The following is a 20,740-nucleotide window of genomic DNA, read 5'->3' as shown; positions in this document are numbered from 1 at the left end:
AAGGTAGAGGAGGAGGATAAAAACATTGAAGAGCTAATGAGAGCAGTTAGGGACCTCCAATCGGGAGCCCCTCACAGGGCATCGCATCCACAAGAACAGGCATCAGAAGCACCCGAATACTTTGTCAAGTTCATGGCAGAGATGAGAGAGAAATTCAACAAAATAGAGCAACGAATAGAGATGCAAAACACAGACATACGCAACATGCGTAAACAAGAAAGAACACAAGGGGTCAAAGACAAATTTGACCAGCGACGTCCAACATTATGCCTGTATTCAGATAACTAATCATGGCCAGACCCAATAAAGGAAAAGGCAAAGACGAAAAACTTGAAATGTGGCAGTGGAATTGCAGAGGCTACCGAAGAAAACAAGGACAATTACAACAGTACCTCAACAAGCAGCTAATTCCGCCCGACGTCACTGCTCTGCAAGAGACCTGGGGCTTCACGCCAAAATAACAGGGGTATACGTGCCAAGCAAACGAGGTCACTGGTCGAACAGTCATTCTGATCAGCAACACCCTTGCCACCATAGCACACGACAAGATTGCTGACACAGACATAGATCATGAGATTACCGAAATTATACCGAAAAAGAAGAACGGAGGAAATACTTTTATTGTAAACGTATACAGTCCTCCAAAGCAGCAGAAGGGTAAATTCATGCACCTCTTCCACGGTGTGAGCAGGTTGGCTAAAAACAACACTCTCGTAATCGTTGGAGACTTCAACGCCAAAGATCCTAGCTGGGGTTACAAGACCACCACTAACAAGGGTACGACAGTCAAGGAGGCGGACCCAGAGCTCCCCACCAGGATGGGAAACAGCGTCCAGAAGGACACCAGCCCTGACCTCACCTTCGTAAGAAGAGCGAGACAGGCGGTCTGGGAAAATATGCTGGAAAGCCTGGGTAGTGATCATTACATCATCAAGACGCAAATCGGAATCGCTCACGTAAAGCGTCGGATAGGTACAGCAAAAATAACGCATTGGGAAGCCTTTAGAGAAGCCTGTGATGGACATCCACTGTGCGCGATACTGTCAAAAGAGGAATGGGGGAGTATGCTTAAGGAAAGGCAAAGCGAGTACACCAAGGAGATTGACCGCACAGAGCAAATACCGGAGGATGACTCTAGACTGCTTCGGCTGTGGGAGGCAAGACAGAGCCTGACCAAAAGGTGGAGGAAGCAGAAGTTTAATAGGAAGCTAAAGCTGAAGATTACGGAAATTACGCAAAAGACAGAAGAGCATGCGGAACAATTGGCGAAAGCAAATTGGCAGCAATTTCGCAATTCCTTAAGCGGAACCCTGAGTACTGCCCGAACATGGAGCATACTCAAAGCACTCCTGGACCCGACTAAAACCAAGTCGGAGAACAAGGCCATACAGAGGCTGGTTCACCAGTTTGAGGGCTCAGAGTATGAGCTCATAGAAAGAGTAAGGCACAAGTGCTTCGGGGACGATGACCCAGCAGCCTACATGGAGTGCTACAAGGGGAAAGAAAATTCTGATCTGGACAGGCCTATAACCAAAGAGGAAGTATACGCAGCAATAAGAAATAGCACTAGGAATACGGCTGCAGGCGCAGACAAGACAAAGAACGCGCTGATTCGCAACCTCAGTGATGAGCTGGTAGTCGAACTTACTGACTATCTCAACAAGCACTGGTCGGAGGAGAGAGTACCCGAGGAGTGGAAGCATTCGGAGGTAGTGATAATTCCAAAACCTGGCAAAAAACTGCAAGCAGAAAATCTTAGACCAATCTCTCTCACGTCATGATTAGGCAAGCTGCACGAGCGGATGGTTACAATGAGGCTGCAAAATTAGATGGAGGACAACGAGCTGTACCCCCCCCCCCCAGCATGTTTGGATTCCGCGCTAAATTATCGACGCAAGACGTGCTCCTCCAGCTAAAGGAGGAGGTGCTCAGCAACGTCCCACGGAACAGCGAACACGTCACCATGGCACTGGAGATTAAAGGAGCCTTTGACAATGTCAGCCACGCAGCCATCCTCACAGGAATGGATAGCCTGAACTGTGGCAAAAGGATCCATGGCTACGTCAAGGCGTTCCGCTATAACCGGACAGCAACAATCGTCCTGGGGGCAGTCAGATCAGAGAAGTTTCGCACCCCAAACAAGGGAACTCCTCAAGGGTCGGTCATCTCCCCCATCCTCTTCAACGTCGCAATGATCGGGCTAGCAAGACAACTCGAACAACTTGAAGGCATACGGCACGCCATGTACGCTGACGACATCACGGTATGGGTGAACCGGGGATCGCTCAGCGAAAAAGCAGAGTGCCTGCAAAAAGCGGCCACCTGCGTAGAAACTCACGTTAGGGCCAGGGGCCTCGCCTGCTCGACGGAAAAATTCGAGCTCCTAAGGGTGTGGCGAGGCAAACAAAATCGAACGATCCCTACAAGCGATGAGCTCAGCCTCAACGTATACCTCGTGGGACAAAGCATTCCAGAGAAGACCACCATTCGGATCCTGGGGATGTGGCTTATGGCCAATCAACGGTGCAATCAGACTCTGACACTGCTGAAGACTGCCACCTTGCAGGTAGCCCGTATGATCAACAGAGTATCTAGCAAGAGACACGGTATGAAGGAGAGCGACACACTCAGGCTAGTCAGGAGCCTCGTGGTTAGCAGAGTGGTGTATAGCTTTCTCTACCACAAATGCATCAAGCAAGAAGAAGAACAAGCGGACGCCCTACTGCGAAAGGCGTACAAAACTGCGCTTCACCTGCCGCAGTGCACATCGACCGAGAAACTGCTAGCCCTGGGACTGCACAATACCTTTAGTGAACTAAGAGAAGCACTACTATGCTCTCAGGCACGTAGGTTTATGCAGACCCCCACGGGAAGGGTGCTCCTGCGAAGATACGGCGGCGGCAACATGATTCAAGAGATCGAAGGTACCGAGGCCATTCCGGACAAGTATCGCAGTAAACTGCGAGTCGCACCGATACCCAAGAATATGGACCGGAACCTGCACAAGGCGCGTAGAGAAGCAACAACGGAGTACGTGCAGAGAACCTTGGCGAACAAGGACAACACAAGGTATACGGACGGGGCAACGTTCGTCAAAGACGGAAGACAAAGCAGCAGAGCAGTGGCGTCGGTGGTTAATTCGGACCTCAAGGAGATCACCAGCGCATCACTACAGGACTGCACGGTAGTCGAGGCATAAGAGGCAGCTGTGGCTCTGGCAGCACTGGAGGGCTATCGATGTGGAAGGTCCCTAACAATAATAACAGACTTTCAAGCAGCAGGCCGTAATTTTACAAACGGCAGAATTGGGCGCAGAGCACGCCACATACTCTGCTCATGCGACCCGGGAAACAAAGTTCAGCATACCATAATCTGGGTACCAGGGCACACTGGCATAACAGGGAACCAAGAGGGGGATAGTATAGCTCCAGGGCATACCAACCGGGCATCCGATACATCCAGCCTTGAGGAACCCGAGTCAGTACCCATGGGCTACTCAGATATCCTAAATTATTATAAAGGGGTCAGACTGAAGTACCCACCCCAAGATAAGGATCTAAGCAGAGAGGATGCTGTTGCATGGCAACAACTGCAGACGGGTACTTTCCCGAATCTAAACCTTCTCAATAAAATTTTCCCTACACAGTATGAGGCTAAGTGCCCATGGTGCGCAGAGAAACCAGATCTATACCACATATCATGGGCCTGTCAAAATATTGAGTCCCCAACTATCTATAAAATTAAAAACCCGAGTGCGGAACAGTGGGAGAGTATGCTTTCCAGCGCAAGCTTGAACGGCCAAAAGCGGCTAGTAGAGCGAGCTCGCGGGTTGGCCATACTCAGTGGAGCGTTGGACTAGGGCACCAACCCTGTGATTCCAGACCGAAGAATGCATCAGAAGATGGAAGAGGCCGCCTGAAGCCGCGAAGATATCTTTTTGTAGAGCCCAATAAATGTTTTCCGATCCGATCCGATCTCAATGGTCGTGTAATTCAGTTGTGCTTTGGAGAATGTATACGAAGAATATCCCACAACCTTTTGTTGCCGGCTCCGTGGAGCTTCTAAATCCCTCTGGTAAAGCACTGCGCCTCTGCCGTAATGAGAAGCGTCGATGTTCAGCTCGAAGGGCAACTTGAAGTCTGGAAGCGTCATAATTGGGTCAGACGAAATGATGCTCACCGGGCTTTGATAAACGGAATCACACTCTGCTGCCCACCGAAATACCACATTCTTCTTGGTCATTTCCCTGAGGCACTTTGTTTTCGTGGCATAATCTCTAATGAAAGCCCGCAAATGCCCCACAACGCCGAGAAATACCTGCAAAGAGTGTAGGTCATAGAGTTCCTGAATTTTTGAGATTATTTCGACTGATTCCTGCTTTGTTGTCTTGGTTTGCAAATACTTTACCTAGAAACACAACTTTTCATTGGAAAAACTCACTTTTCTTGTCATTAATCTTAAGCTCCGCATCACTCAGTGCTTGAAGTACCCTAGCCAGATGCTCTGATTGCTCCTCCTCATTTCGAGAGTAATTTATTATATCGTCGATGTACACGTTACAAAACTTCCCGAGGAACGATCGCAAGACGTCATTCATTATCTTCTGGAACCAAGCGGGTGAGTTCTTCAATCCAAACGGGAGTCCGTTATACGCGTAGATGTCAAAAGGCGTTATGAAGGCAGGGTATTTCTTGTATTCTTCCGAAAGTGGGACTTGCCGAAATTCTTTACATAAACCAACACGCGAAAACACTCTGCAGCCACCCGTCTCGCCTATGATAGAGTCTATTCGTGGCATAGAAAAAGGATAAAGCTCTTTCTGCTCATTAGTTTACCTGTTCTCCGTGCAAAGTCGGAGGCTTCCATGTTCCTTAGTTGCAATAGTGATGGACGACGCGAATGTAGACGTGGATGGACGAATTCTCTGTGCATCCAACATCTTTTGAAGCTCGTTTTTGGCCACATTCTCCTCTGCCGTGACATATTATATGCCTTTTCTCTCACCACTGTAGTATCGCCTAACTTAAATGGTACCTCAAATTTTGTAGATGCCTTGTGATATCCCTTCAAGCATAGCAATTCCGGGTAAAGCATTTAACATTCTCACATGACGATGGCTGCCGCAGGCTCCTCGAAGAAGAAGTTGAAGAAACGCTGAGATTGAGCTGCTTTTTATCCGTAGTTATTTCTCCAGTCCAGAAGATGTTAAGGTGAAGTGCACTGATGGCTGGATGTGATAGGAGTAATTCATAGGGTACTCCGTCGAGTGCTAGCACCTGCGTAGCAACACTATTGCCAATACAGGATATGGTTAGCCTGTCTGTTTACTGTGAATATCTCGCCTTCCGTCGTATCGATGTACTTCCACAGCGCGTTCCAGATGTACTTTCTTAGTCTCAACAATACGGGCATCTATAATTGTGGTGCTTGCTCCACTGTCAATTAACGCGCTCCTTTCCTTTCCATCAACAAAAACAGATATATACAAGAGGTTCGCATGCGACAAATAAACAGCATCTCTTGGTGTCTTCAGGCGGAAGCCGAAGCACTCTTTATTTAGTTCTTTTTCACAGCATCTGACTCTTCATGTTGGTTTCAGCCTCCTTGGTCAGTCGGAAAGAACATAAAAGAAGCCGTAGACTTCCAGCTTGCAAGCGGGCGTCTTTCATCAGCTCGTGTGGTAGTTGGGCACCGCCGCTTCGGTCCCGAGTCTTGTAGGTAGAGGTTTCGCATTCCCTGCAGTTCTTCAACCGTTTTGGGCCCTCTCACTTGTATTTACTTTTAAAGGTCCGGACTCAAACCATGAATGAAAAACGGAACCACAGACGTATCCGGCAAGGCTGAGTCAGCCAGCTGAAGTAGCCTCCTTTTCTCATAAAAATGCCTGAGTGCAGGCCCAGATCTGTACTTGAATGCGATAGCTTTATCCCATAATAATACCTTGTTCTCTCCAAAAGAGCCGAGAAAATTCTCCTTCCACTCCGTCCATTGCTTGTTGCTGTTAGCGTTGACACGCAATTCGTACCAACTCGTGGCTATTCCTGATAGGAATAGTCGCATGTCTTTCACTTTATCTTCGTCACTGTGCCAGTAGTTTTTATTGCACGCGTATTCATAATTTGTTAGCCAGGACTTGACACTACTGGAATCTCCATCAAACATGTCTGGCTTCACGTATTCGAGACTCGGCCTGTTCATTCCTCTTTCAGTCACGTTTATAAGCAAATGCATTAATTCATTTTGCTGTCTGTTTGTTCCTGTTGCACTTCAAGAAACTTAGTGAGCAGGCTGACGTCACTGTCAGACGAAGCAGCGGTAGCACGCTTCGCGCAGTTTCGAATTGGAGTCAGCACGAGCTTCTCATAATCTTGAAGTTTCATATACATCTTCACTTTTTCTTTCGCAACTAAATCATCGTGAACTTCGTTCTAGCGCTTATATAGGAGACAAATGCGTCAGTGCTCACTGCTTCCGGCAGAGCTTGTTCCTCTTCATCTTGAGGCGTTGCAGCCGAAATTCGGATGCCACCGCGTTGATTTGCTCCAATGATGAAGTCCAGCCACATCTCGACTTGAAAGTCCACACCGAGTAAAATGTGGCTACGCCAATTTGCAATAATACACAGCAGGGCTAGGCTATGGTGTCAGCCATCTTCCTTGTTCTTCACCCTCGTCCCTTCATCTTCTTCGTTAAGACACCCTGTATATATGTGTATATATATATATATATATATATATATATATATATATATATATATATATATATATATATATATTCCACGATTTCCGCGTGTTTCCACAATATATATATATATATATATATATATATATATATATATATATATATATATATATATACACACTCACAGTCTGTGTGCTCAACCGGATTGTATGTTCGCTCAGCATGTTGGAGGAAACGAGTGCAACTATGCCCAAGCGCCTAGTCACATGTGACTTTTTCGGATGTGACGTGCTTTCATTGGAACGACGAAAATATAAAACCACAACTATTCTTGCAGAAAGAAATCAGTTGCGTATCGCACAAAACTCTACAATACATGTATTGAAGGTTTTTTTACAGCGAAGTTGTATATGGGTGGGGTTCCGTGCATTTTTGTTCTCCGTGAACAGAAACTATCATCAGCAATGAATCATACCCCGGTGAGCATTCATGATCCCGTAAACAAGTAAAAAATGCAATGGCTCGTAGCCCCGTAAGGCAGAGGCTACACGCACTCAGCAAAGTAATGCCAACAGTGCTTAAATTCTTTCGGATCGCACATAGAACATACAAAACAACATGTCGAAAACTGTCATCGCCAATGGCTCATACCCCCCGCAAGCAAGCAAGAGAGAGAAAAAAACATTTATTCGGACCATCGAGGTGGTTGCTCTTGAGGTCGAGTGAGTGGTGTCCTCATTCCATTACTCCACTGGCCATGGCTGCTCGACGTACTTGCTGGACGAGAGCTTCTTGTCCCGCCAGGGTATCGCCGGTCAGCTGTACCTCCCACCGCTCAAATGACGTGCTAGGAGTCTTCAAGTATTGAGGTTTGCCCTCGCACCCCCACGAGATGTGAAAGGGTGTAGGGCGTGTGTCGCCGCACCAGGGGCAGATGCCGCGATATGTATGTGGGAACATTTTACTGTATCTGTGTAGGTTTGGAAATGTGTTGGTCTGTATAAGTCGGAGAGCTACGGCATCTTCAGTGCTTAGCTTTTTGTGAGGTGGAGGATAAATCCTGCGGTTGAGTCGCTAGATCTCGAGTCGGTCGCAGTAATTGGATGGCAGGGGCGTGAAGGTAAAGGGTGGGGATTGATGAGACGATTGGTCTTGCCCCGCTCGGTTGATTAGCGCTCAAGAGAGGGCGTTCGCCCTTTCGTTTCCCTCCAGACCCGCGTGACCCGGCGTCCACGTGATTTGATGGTATTCTTGCAGCCTCGGGCCTAGAATCTCAGCCGCCAGCAGCGGTGTTCTTCCGTTCGTAAAGTTACGGCAGGCCTGTTGCGAGTCGGTAACGACATGGACTTCCCTGCCTATCCTGTCTTCTAGATTTATAACCAGCGCCGCGGCTACGGTCTCAGCAGCAGCTGGGGTCTCTGTCCTTGCGGAGGCCGCGAGGGTCAAGGAGTTGTCTCTCCCGTTCACGGCGGCTACCGCGAAGAGGCCCCCTACAGGGTACGCGGCCACGTCCACGTACGTTACGTATGGGTCACCCTTGAATTGTCGGCGCTGTCTCTCGACGCGAGCTTTGCGTCGTCCTTCATGGAGTTCATGACTCATGTGCTTCCGTATCGGGTTCGCTTTGATCTTGCCTCTGACCTCAGGCGGGAGTGATCGTTGCCCATCGAGGGCACGGAGCTCCGTTGCCGTTCCGGTCCGGTGGAGGATGGCTCTGCCCACCAACGTGTTCTGTAGTCTGGCCGTTTGCGAAGCCATAACCACGTCCGACAGCTCAGCGAAGGTGTTGTGGATCCCGAGGGCCGCTAACTTCTCGATTGAGGTGGTGACAGGGAGACCCAGGGCCGTTTTGTACGCGCCTCTGATGATGGCATCGACTTGTTCTTGGTCGCGCTTGTTTAGCGAGTGATAGTGATACGGCTTGCTATACGTTATTCTGCTGATCACCAGAGCCTGGGCGAGGCGAAGCGTGTCCTCTTCTCGCATGCCCTCGTTTTATTCCCTCGCATGCCCTCGTTTTATAATATAATTGTAACTCGTTTTATAATCCGCGAGGTCTGGTTGGTGGCAGACCTTAGGGTTTGGATGGTGTGGGAGGCTTTCAGGTTGCTCTGGATCCAAAAACCCAGAATCCTGGTCTTATTGCCTTCCGTTACCTTCTGGCCTTCAAGATAGAGGTTGATAGGGCCGGGGGACTTGTAGATTCCTCTTCCATGCACGCGGATCACTTCGGACCTTTCGGGCGCACAACGCATCCCGCTCGCTGCCGCAAATCTCTCCACGGCCGTTGTGGCCTCTTGAAGGGTCGCCTCTTTTCGCGCTAGGGAGCCCTTGGTGGCCCAGAGCGTGATGTCGTCTGCGTACAGGGCGTAACCTAGGTCGGGGATCTTCCGCAGCTCTTTGGTCATGCGCTCCCCGCAGCAGATGTCGCTCAGTCCCTTGAGAATGGCCTCGTGGGAGATGTTATCGAAGGCCCCTTTTAGGTCGAGTGCGAGCAGGAGGTGTTCTCCTCCCTTCGGGATGCCCTTTGCATCGAGTGGGGCAGACGACGACACGTCGTGTGTCACTTGCTGGGCAAAAGTGAGCCCCAGCGTTTATTCAGCACTGGTTTTATACACGTTGTGAACAGGCGGGTAACGCCCTTATCACATGGGGGCGTATCGTGCCATGAACACAGAGCGCGCTGCATGCTGAGCAGATTAGATACAGATTACGATACATCCCCCTTCGTAACGAAAAAAAAAAACTAAGGACAAGGAGCGCTTTTAGCTCGGGAGAACAAAAAGAAAGTTAAAGAATCACTGCACATCCAAAACTACAGCAAAGATCAGAGCACTGAATACAGTCACGGCACTTGTTGAAAGTTCGCGTCATACATTAAGCGCCGAGGTGGTCTGCGTTGTCTTGTAGTCCTTCGAGCAGCTGCTTGTTGCGGAACTGTCGGCACAATGCTCGCTGTGCTGTTTGGGTTTTGCGCCGCCTCTGGGTCGTGTTGTGTGCTGGCAGGGGCAGCGTATTCTTGAAAAACACCTTCGTCGTCGTGAGGAGGACCGCTAAGGCGAAAAGATTCTCTGGTTGGCAGCAGATGCTCGCGGTTGCGTCGCAAGAGTTGCCCGTCTTCAGTCATGTCAACGTATGACCTTGGTTGACCAGACGACTGAAGAACCCGAGCCTTTCTTCTCCATGATGAGCTGTCTTTTATTCTGACCGTTTCGCCGTTGTTGAGCGGTGCGAGTGGCCCTCTTGAGTAGTCTTTTTGCTGGCGTTTGTCAACCCGCCGGCTTTGTCCGACCTGAACGGCTGGTAGAGTTGTTCGCAGCGAGCGTCCCTGTAATATTTCGGCTGGTGACCAGCCGCATTCCAGTGGAGTTGACCTGTAAGCGAGAAGACCAAGCCAAAAGTCTTGTTTAGCTTCAGTTGTTTTCTTCAAGATTCTCTTGACTACTTGTACCCCCTTTTCGGCGAGTCCGTTGGAGCGGGGAAAATACGGGCTTGAGGTCACGTGTTTGAAATCGTACACTTTTGAGAACATGGCAAATTCTCTACTGGAAAACTGAGGCCCGTTATCAGTGCATACCTCTACAGGTATGCCATATCTGGAAAATATGGCACTTGCTGCATCTACAGTAGTTTTTGCTGAAGTGTCTACGAGCTGTTGGACTTCGGGAAAATTCGATAGGGCATCATAAACACACAAGTAGGACCGACCTGCGTGGCTAAAAATGTCCATGCCGACGCGGTACCATGGTTGGTCTGGAACCGGACGCATAATCAAAGGCTCTTGCGGCAACTTGTAAGCGTACGTTTTACATACAGAACATGCCTGTGCAAACGTCTCGATATCAGTGTTCATTCCTGGCCAGAACACCAGGCGCCGTGCCCTTTCTTTGCACTTGTTAATTCCCATGTGGCCTTGATGAATTCTTGCCAACATATCGCGCCTCATACTGGCCGGAATGACAATCTTACAGCCTTTCAAGAGAACCCCTTTTACTTCCGATAGCTCAGCGGCAAAAGGCTTGAACGGTCCTTCAATTGGTTGCCCGTTCTCCAGGTGCTTTAGCACAGCGGCGAGCTGCGTGTCCTTTCTTGTCTCGGAAGCCAGTTCTTTCCACGTGGTTTCACTGACAAGAGAATCAACCACACTTACTGCGTGCACTTCGACGTCGTCGTTGTTGTTGTCTGCGTTATCTGCTGCGCCCTTAACGGAAGCCCTGGACAGCATGTCCGCCAGTAGAAGCTGTTTTCCTGGAACATAATGCATTAAAATGTCATAGCGTAGCAGACGCAAAAAAAATCGCTGCAGTCTTGGCGGCATGTCACCGATCGCCTTCTGCGATATGGAGATCAACGGACGATGGTCAGTCTCAACGACAACCTTCCGCCCATACATGAAATGGTGAAATTTCTCGCAGCCGAAAACTATGGCGATTGCTTCCTTTTCAATTTGTGAATAGCGTTGCTGCGTATCAGTAAGCACTCTGGAGGCGTACGCAACCGGTTTCCATGCACCGTTGTGATACTGCAGCAAGGCAGCACCGATTCCGTTTTGTGACGCATCGCATGATAACCTGGTTTCTTTTTCAGGGTCAAAAACTGATAGCAAGGGCTGCTTGCTAAGGCTGTCGCACAGCGCTCTCCACTCTTTTTCGTGATTTGCCGACCATTCGAAAACAGTGTCTTTTTTTAGCAAGCTTCTGAGAAGCGTTGTCCTTTCTGCTAGTGTTGGCAAAAACTTTCCAAAATAGTTCACGACACCCAGCATGCGTTGAACTGCTAGTTTATCACTAGGGGGTGCCATCTGCAACATGCACTCAACATGGGATGCATTTGGACGGATTCCTTCTTCGTTTATCACGTCGCCCAGGAATTCAATTTGTTGAACGCCAAACTCGCACTTTGCTGGATTGAACGTAAGGCCCGCACGTTCTGCCGCTTCTAGCGCTGATCTTAGACGTTGGTCGTGCTCTTGTTGGGAATTGCCCCACACGAGTATGTCATCGACATACACTCTAACGCCAGGAAGCGCGTCAAAAATTTCACTTAGGGTTTGCTGAAATACTTCGGACGCTGATGATATTCCGAAAGGCAGTCGCAAAAATCGATAGCGGCCGAAGGGTGTCGCAAAAGTGCATATCCTAGACGTCTCGTCATCTAAGGGAATTTGGTGAAACCCTGCGTTTGCATCTAGGCGAGTGAATACTCTTGCGCCGGCCAGCTCGGCCTCTATGTCTTCCCGCCTCGGCATCGCGTAGTGCTCGCGCTTGAGGCACTCATTTATTTTCCTGGGGTCCATGCAGACTCGCAGCTTCCCGTCTTTCTTTCGTACGATAACAAGGGGACTCACCCAGTCTGTTGGCTCAGTGACTTTTGCAATTATTCCGGCTTGTTCCATACGTGACAACTCCTCCCGAAGTGGCTCCTCTAAAGCCAGTGGCACTCGACGAGGTCTCTGAACCACTGGCGTGGCGTCCTTGCGAAGCACCATGTGGTATACTCGTTTGACGCAGCCGGTGCCAGTGAAAAGGTGACGAAAGCTGGCAACCACTTCTTCAGAGCTGTTTTGCGACACGCTGTTCACGCGTGAAATCAGTCCCAGGCGTTCACTCGCCTCAAGTCCTGGGATTGCTTGGCGCCCCTTTCGTGCCACGAAAAAGCTCAGCATGGCAATGCAACCATTTAAAGAGACTTCGGCCCGCATGACGCCAATGTGTTTGATTACATCTCCGCCGTAGGAGCGTAAAATCGCGCTGCTGGGGTACAGGGGCGGCTGTGGGTTCATTTTGGCGTATAATCCATAAGGCAACAAATTTGCCTGCGATCCCGTGTCAACCTTTAACTGAATTGCCACGTTCTTGATTTGGACTTCCACCGTCCAGTCATGCTTGCTGGACACATTCTTTGCGGATACGTCGAGAATCTCGAAATCGTCTTGGCCGCTTTGCAACTCGCCAACAACTGCCGTCGCTTTACAACATCTGGCAAAGTGGTTTTTCCGCTGACATCTCCGGCACGTTTTTCCAAAAGCAGGGCACCTTCTTGGGGAGTGTTTTCCGCCGCAGTTTCGGCAGTCATAACGTGTCTGTTCTCGGTTTTCGCGGCTCGTGCTAGTCCTGCTGATAGGATGCACTTGGTGTTCCTGGTTCCACATTTCCTTGTGAGTTGCTGATGCTTCAGCTGCTTTACAGGCTTGTTCTGCTTTCTGCAGGGTCAAGTTGTTGTCCCTGAGGAGCTTTTCACGTACCGTGTCGTCATTTATCCCGAACACAATTTGGTCCCTGACCATCGATTCCGCCAAAGCTCCAAAGTTGCAAGCACGTGCTTGATTCTTCAGGTCTCGTAAGAAATGCTCCACTGGTTCGCCAGCAGCTTGGATTCTTCTCCTGAACATATACCGCTCGTGAACCTCATTGGTCTGTGCAATGCAATACTCATCAAATTTTTTCACCACTGTGGCATAGTCGTCGTTCTTCTCGCCTGCTGCAAACGTGAAGGTGTTAAAGACTTCAATGGCCTCTGCGCCCGCGACGCTCAAAAGCAACGCTGTCTTCTTGGACTCAGTCCGAGGCTTTTCTGCGACCTCTGACGCCGTAAGGAAAATTTCAAACCTTTGTTTGAAGAGCTGCCAGTTCTTGCGCAGGTCGCCTGTTGTAAGGAGCGGCTCCGGTGCTTTGAGGAAATCCATCTTCCGCCACAGGATCGCTGGTCTTCACGCGTCGTGCAGGAAGTGCATTGCCATGCTAACCATTTCTGACACCATGCATCGAGTGGAGCAGACGACGACACGTCGTGTGTCACTTGCTGGGCAAAAGTGAGCCCCAGCGTTTATTCAGCACTGGTTTTATACACGTTGTGAACAGGCGGGTAACGCCCTTATCACATGGGGGCGTATCGTGCCATGAACACAGAGCGCGCTGCATGCTGAGCAGATTAGATACAGATTACGATACACCCTTGAGAACTTCTTCCCTAAGGATTAGGAACGCATCTTGAGCAGAAAGTCCCGGCCTGAAGCCAAGCATGGTGTGCGGGAAGAGGTCACCATCCTCTATGTAATGTTGGAGGCGGGTTTCGATGACCCTCTCATACAGCTTGCCGAGGCACAAAGTCAGCGAGATGGGATGCAGGGCGTCGATCGCGGGCTTCTTGCCGGGTTTAGGAATGGTCACGATTTCCGCGTGTTTCCACTCGTTCGGTACGTGGCCCTTGCTCCAGAGTTTCTTGTTTAGGTATTCGGTCAAGTCCTGGATGTGCATCGGGCTCAGGTTTCTAATCATGACATTGGTGATGTTGTCAACTCCGGGAGCAGTGTTGCGCTGTGACGCTCGTGCCGCGGCATACACCTCATCCTCCGTGAGGGGAGCGTCCAGTTCTGGTCTTGGTTCTCGTTCATATTTTAGGAGGCAGGGTTGTATGGGGTCGCTACCCAGGTATCTGGTTTTTAGGGTATCAATCAGATCCTGGTCGTTTCCGGGGAACTTGTGGGCGATTTTTAGTAGCGTCCAACTGGTTGTCAATTTCGCCTTGTCGCGCTCGATCATGCAACGTAGGATGGCCCACGCCTGCGCCGTACTCAGGGTACCCTTAAGCGAGGTGCAAAACTGTACCCAATTTTGCTGCGTCAACTCGTTTGCGTAATTTCTGGCTTCGTCTTTTATTTTCCCGATTCGTAGACGTAGTTTCCGGTTTAACCGCTGTCGCTTCCACGGTTTGAGGAGACCCTTACGGGCTTCCCACAGGTGTAAGAGCCGGCGGTCGACTTCGGGCGTCTCGGCCGTGCGCTGGATGGTTTTAGTGGTTTGGATATGGACATCCCGGAGGTGCTGCATCCGTTCCGCTATGTCCGTTATACCATTTTCGGGCGGGGGGTACTGCCTGAATGCCTCCCATTCCGTAAGCCTAATTTCGCCAATTGTTCTCTTTAGTTTCGGCGTGGATACCGAGATGCTGAGGATATAGTGATCGCTGCCCAATGTTTCGCCCAGGTGCGTCCATGAGTATTCCCTTATGTTTTTGACAAATGACAGGTCCGGAAACGTGTCTCGACTTACACTGTGGCCTACTCGGGTTGGTTGGAGGAGGTTGGTTATCAATTCGAGGCCCATTTGGTCAACCACATCGAAGAGCGACCTTCCCTTTTGCGTGTCTTATTGGTAGCCCCAAGTCGTGTGTCTAGCGTTCATGTCTCCCACAACTACCAGCTGGTTGCAGCCAGCGGCTCTCACGCTGTCATAAATAATGTTACGGAAGTCGTCTTTCTGAGCTCTCGGCGGACTGTACAAATTCAGGATGAAAGTGCTACGTCTACCCCTCTTTTGCGGGAGGACTTCCACTATCACGTGATTAATTTCATGATGTTGATAATGTTGTCCCACGGCCGTCACCGTTTTGTGAACTAAAACCGCGACCTTCGGTGATCCCGCGTGTTTAATTAGGTAGTAACCCCGTAGCCTGATCGGCTGGTTCCTGACCTCCTGAAGGCAGATGACGTCGGGGGGGGGGGGGGGGGGGGGGGGTATAGGTGATTTTAGATGTAGAGTTGGAGTGAACTTGCCTTCTTGTTGAAAGAGCGACAATTCCACTGCCAGATTTCGAGGTGTTCGGGCGCGCTGCATGTGGTGTTAGCCATTGCTGACGTTCATGCCACCGCCGTCGCAGTTGTCGGCGTCCCTGACGTCACCCGTGTTGTTTATGCGCCTGTACGCTTTGATGCGTGGGTTGCTGATCTCGTCGTCGACCCGCTTGCGCGAGCCAAACTCAACCTTGCGTATTCTTCTTTCAAGGTCTTCATGGCTTAGTGTGTTCTCTTGGCTTCATTGTTTAATTCGCCCATCTGGTAAAGCATCTGTTGTATCGTAGCATAAATACCTTCGAGGGCGACTACATTTGACTGGACTGCCGCTGCCGAGGCCGCACCGGGGAGCGATGAGAGCATGGTAGTTCTTGAGGGGGGAGGAATGGAGATAGCGGGCTCGTGGCCTATCGTTCCGCTTTGCGACCCTGCCTGTGTGTTGTTGCTGGTTTTGCTTAGCAACGCTTCTAAGCGTTGCATGCGTTGGTTTAGGTCGTTAACCTGAGCCTTGAGTTTTTTATTTTCATCCCTGATGCGCGTACATTCTGGGGGGCATTTACTATTTTCCCTGGTATTTTGAGCGGAGGAGGTACTAGACTGATTCCGGCTCACCTTGTCGTTGTTGGCTTGGTTCTTCTTGCCCGATTGGTTCTTCTGTTTAGACGTGGATGTCGAGGTAGAAGGCTGCCGCTGCCCTTGCTTCTCTCCTAGCTTTGGCCACTCCAAGCGGAATCGGGACCTGGACTGGGACCGGGATCGGGACCGGGACCGGCACATTGACCTGGACTGGGCCCGGGACCTTGAGCGGCTCGCCGAGGATTCCGAGCTGAACCACCGAAGGCGGCGTCGCCTTGGCCTTCCTCCATCATTGTTGTCGTCTTCCTTCCTCCTTCTGGGTGGAGGATGCTTCTTGGTGGTAGTACTGTTGTTTTTTAGCTTTTGCTTACACTCGCGAGACCCCGTGGCGTGGGCTTCGCCGCAGATGGCGCACTTGAGCGAGCACTCGTGGTCGTCCGTCGGGTCGTGCGTCCCGCAAGTGAGACAGATCTTGATGTTCGGGGTAGGACAAACGTCCGATCGGTGTCCCATGCGCTGGCAAACATAGCAGATTTGTTTTGTGGGCTTGTAGGGGTGGCACTCGGTCTCCCCTCCGTAGTAGTAGACGTATCGTGGAACTAGGTGAGAGCTGAACGTGATCAAGGCCATCTTGGTCTTTCCCAGCATGCGGGCCTGCACGATTTCCACGCCTTGGGTCCTAACCCTTAGGTGAGTCATAAGCTCCTCGGGCGGGGTATCCGGGTCGATTCCATGAATGACGACCCGGGCCACTCCATCTGGTGCCGCAACGTAAGAGTTGACTTCGTAAAGGTCCGCGTGAACAATCCGCGTGATCTTGCGCGCAATATCCGCGACCTCCTGGTCTGGGGTACTAACAAGAATTATGTTGGAACCGGGTCTCAAGCGCACGATGAAATGCGAATCGTCAACTTTCCCTCCGCAGGCGGCCGAGACGGCTTTTGATATTTGGTGGTTGCTGAAACTCTTCACCTGAAGGCCTTTCTTGGGTCGAATGATTATTTTGAAGTCGCTACGTGGCAGTGGGGGGAGTCGTCGCCTCTTCTTAAGAGAAGGCTTCTTTGATGCCCCAGCGCCTGCAGCTGCGTAGGATGATGATGATAACGCGGTGGCAGAGGAGGGTGATAGCGGAGAGATCACCCTGCCTGCCACGCACACTTGCTCGCCTCTGGCGAGCGTCTTCTTCGTTCTTCGCTTGAGGTGTAATGACCAATTGGAATAAGGACATTCCGATGGCGTCCCTTGCGAAACGTGCTCTTTCATAGTGGCAGGGTCGTCGTGGCGATCTTCCGAAATGTCTTGGAAGACCATGGCTGTAGTTTCTAGCGACTAAGGCCCAGCGGCAGCTCGAACAATAGCACCGGGGGCGGGTGGGCCTGTAGCAACAACTCCACCTCCACTCCCTCCGGTAGAAGTAGACGCGGCCGGCTGGGATCCAGCATTGTGCGCCATAGTGAGTGTCGACTAATCGTAGCAAGCGAGCGGCGGCAAAGGCGGCGGAGCGCCTCGCCTACCTACGCGCTGCTACGTACGGCGGCGTCAGGCTTAACACGGCAGCGCCACCCCAGAGAACTTCAAAGTCGAAAAGCGCAAAATAATATGCACTCACGGTCTTCAAACTTCCCAAGGGGGTTCCGGATGACTTCACGAAGGTCGTCCGACAAAGACTTCGGTCCTCCGATGTGAATTTCTTAAAAGAATAATGAAAGTCGACAGAGCCCATGCGAAGCACGTCTACGCCGCTAGGCTCTTCTTCTTCTTCTCCTAAGCAAGCAAAAAATACAATGATTTATAGTCCCCCGTAAGGTTCACGGCTACTCACTTTGCGCGAATTAGCTGCGATGACACTACTACCGCTGTTGTCATTGTCGGCGATTTCAATGTGGATGTGTCGGTACTGGAAAGGGAACGATTTACGCGTTCCGTGTTGCATACATATCCCTTGCGATGCCACATCCATCCGGCCTAACCGCCCACGCAGCGGCGTGCGTGCATCGATTTGACATTATCGAAGAATGTGATCGTAGTTGCGAGTGAAATCATGACCTCCGATCAAGAGAACAAATGAGTGTACGTACGTTTCGTCACGATGACCACTCATCAAGATAATAAACAAGTTCGTACATTTGTTCAAAATTATGTGTCTCCTCAGTGTCGTGTACTAAACAGCTTTACTGGTCAACCACCTTCACAGATTGGAATGGCTAATGATTTGTATTTCATTTAAATAAATACCTAAAAGTTGGTTACATATTTTGGTAATTAGTTATTAAAGCAAAAAGGAAAAGTTATCTTGCGACGACGGTCAATAATAGTGATTTGATCGCATTCGCGTGGCCTACACCTAGTTTTTGTTTTTTGTAATATTTGTCACATGTTACCTAAAACAGTCTGTACATTCTCTCCTCAACAAGTTATGGAGTACGCAGTATTTGCATCAGTTTAGGACAATTACGCTCTGGAAAAATTACAGGGTCTCCCATAAACGAGAGTAAATTTAAGCATGAAATGGCAACCGACAAAGCAGATTAGTCTTAGATGATACTAACCACCATCTTAAAACGCGTGTAGGCCATGTTCGCAACGGCACGCCCACCATACGACACCGTGCCATACGACATCACGTCAGACGGTGTACTGGTCCATATATACGCCACCCAACTAGAAGAAGAAAACTGGCTCTAGACGCTACGACAAGCAGCGAAATACGCCAGGGAGACAGAGCGCACTGCGCTGCAAGAAGAAAATTTGCGTCTATTTGCTGGAACGCACTGTAGTACTTGGTTGCAAGCACATCGTACGCCAGCGCACATTCCTGGCACATACCACATAGGACAAATGCACGCTGCCGAGACATGTGGGTTTTTCGCGGAATCTTCGTGGGTCGGACGATTATTACAGAAGGCACGACACGACAGTAGTCCAACCCAAGTACATTAAACACACTAACACGAAAACAAGATACGGACGACAGCGGTGTAAGCTGCGCCACATGAGCAGATTTGATGATTTCCGTCTGACACTTTTGCAACGGGCACTGAAACATCACGCACTGCACATGTGTCGCTCGGAGATTGCGTCAACGATGTCTGAGGCTATACAGTTGATGTTAACGACAGTAGCAAGTTATGTAAAATGAAGTGACCGCGCAGGTAGCACGGGCAGGAGCAAAATACGTAATTCACGGGCTTTAAGAGAGGCAACCGAAGTGGTAATCGTTCGAATAACGCCACAGCGACGTCTTTCTATAGGGATAACATTTTCTGATCTCGAAGGCCATGCTTTTGCTGGCTGCAGATAGCGGAAGCGACTCAAAATTGAAAATGCGTCATAAAATTTCTTTCTATGCTAATCTATAGATTACAATATTGACTTATCTGTAGTTCTGCTTGTCTTGCAACAGCTATGCGCAGTTAGGCAGCCGCAAGAGTCCTCAGATGACGCTGGCCGAGGCATTGGCTGGCCCCGTGCGACCTGTTGGTGGCGCCACCCACCGCCCCGTTTCAAAAGGGACGCTCATAGTACTCATCGAATCAGCCTGTCGCTGTGTTTACGAGTAGGTCGGGCGTGGGAGCTGCAACGATGTGCTTGTTTGATCGTGTGTTTTGTGTTTGCTGTAATAAATGTGACTTAGTTCGTGTGCGCATAAGTGCCACAAACAGCTTGTATGTCGCTGCAAACTCGCCGTATGAGTGGCGCGCCAGCCAAATGTGGACCAGCGGTGTTCGTATCGCGGGGTGCGTTCCCTTTGTCTCCGGTTGTCGTGCAAAGTTGGGTGAACGTCGCAAAGAAATATTGCGTATTGTTAGCGTGCCACTGCTCGTTCTACTATGCACCGGCGTGTATGCTTGGAGTAACATTGCAGCAGTGGCAACTTGGAGGGCACTTCTCGACTGCGTCGTACCATTAAAAAGTTGAGTAACCGTGCTTGCTACAACACACGTGTTGTGCGTGCTTCTTTTGTGGGCAAAGAGTGCCTTGCCAACGTACGAAAGAGAACTCCCACCAAAACAGTGAAACCTATGCCGGTGCTTGCTGGGTGTCAGAGTTTGGTTGCGAAAAATTATTGCCATAATGCCGAATTGAAAATCTTGGGGTGCGATCTTGTACGCATTCCAAAATAGAACGGACCACCTCCGTTGTACACGTCACGAAATAGGCCGTCTGCAGTGGTCGCGAGAACGAGAGGAAGCAAACCGCCAATGAGCGAAGTGGAAGCCTGCGTCACGCTTTTGACGTTTGCTTGAGGACCGTATAATATATTGAGAAGCGTTTCCAACATGTTGAGAAATATTTTGCTATTATGACTGAGTAGCAAAATGTGTTGGGGTTGCTTTTCAAAGATTCAATTTGGAATGCAAAACGACTGAAACAAAATATTGCGGGTAATGTCTTCAAATGGCGCTAGATGCTGTCGCAGTTTTACGAAACGTTTAGTGATGGCGCTAGCCACCACCCCGTTTCAAGCGCACGGCGCGAATTTTGAAGCGGTTGGTTCAGGCGTTCAGTCGAGCCAACGCCTCCTCTGGTCGAACACTGTCGAGCCAAGTTCTTTATTCTATGGCCATGGCGCTAAACGTGGCAGCACCGAAGGGGCCACGTGTGTCGGAGGCACAGCGAGACACGGTGGTCGCCTTCATGGAGCAGCATCCCCAGTTGGCTATAAGATCCAGCGAGCTGGGGCCGCGCTTCACTGTTGGCGACCGCCGACGGCTGTGGCAGCAGCTGGCCGACGCGCTCAACAGCGAAGGCCCTGTTGTCAAAAGTACCGAGCAGTGGCAAGAGTGGTGGCGCAAGTAGGTTTTTTAGGCCCGCCGCGACGCTGCCGCAATTGCCCAAGAACAAAGGTGAGTGACCGTCCAATGGTCCGGGTGATTTGTCCTTCGACATTGGCGTGTATTTTCAGAAGTA

General features: G+C 50.1%; 1 protein-coding gene and 1 long non-coding RNA gene across 2 annotated transcripts in view; one reads left to right on the top strand and one right to left on the bottom strand.

Moving 5' to 3' along the window:
* Positions 1 to 20,740, top strand: part of LOC139051563 (uncharacterized) — a 150,455-nt gene that overhangs the window by 100,464 nt on the left and 29,251 nt on the right. The gene's annotated exons all lie outside the window — the stretch shown is intronic.
* Positions 9,243 to 17,140, bottom strand: LOC135914171 (uncharacterized). Its single transcript, XM_065446908.2, has 4 exons — positions 16,201 to 17,140; positions 12,029 to 13,326; positions 10,832 to 10,929; positions 9,243 to 10,055 (listed from the first exon to the last, which is right to left on the bottom strand). The coding sequence occupies exons 1-4, from the start codon at positions 17,138 to 17,140 to the stop codon at positions 9,527 to 9,529; spliced, it is 2,865 nt and encodes a 954-aa protein (XP_065302980.2). The 3' UTR covers positions 9,243 to 9,526.

Source organism: Dermacentor albipictus, unplaced genomic scaffold, assembly GCF_038994185.2.
Source record: "Dermacentor albipictus isolate Rhodes 1998 colony unplaced genomic scaffold, USDA_Dalb.pri_finalv2 scaffold_12, whole genome shotgun sequence".
Lineage (NCBI taxonomy): Eukaryota > Metazoa > Arthropoda > Arachnida > Ixodida > Ixodidae > Dermacentor > Dermacentor albipictus.
Note: the sequence above shows the minus strand (reverse complement) of the source record. Positions and strands in the feature narration are given on the sequence as shown.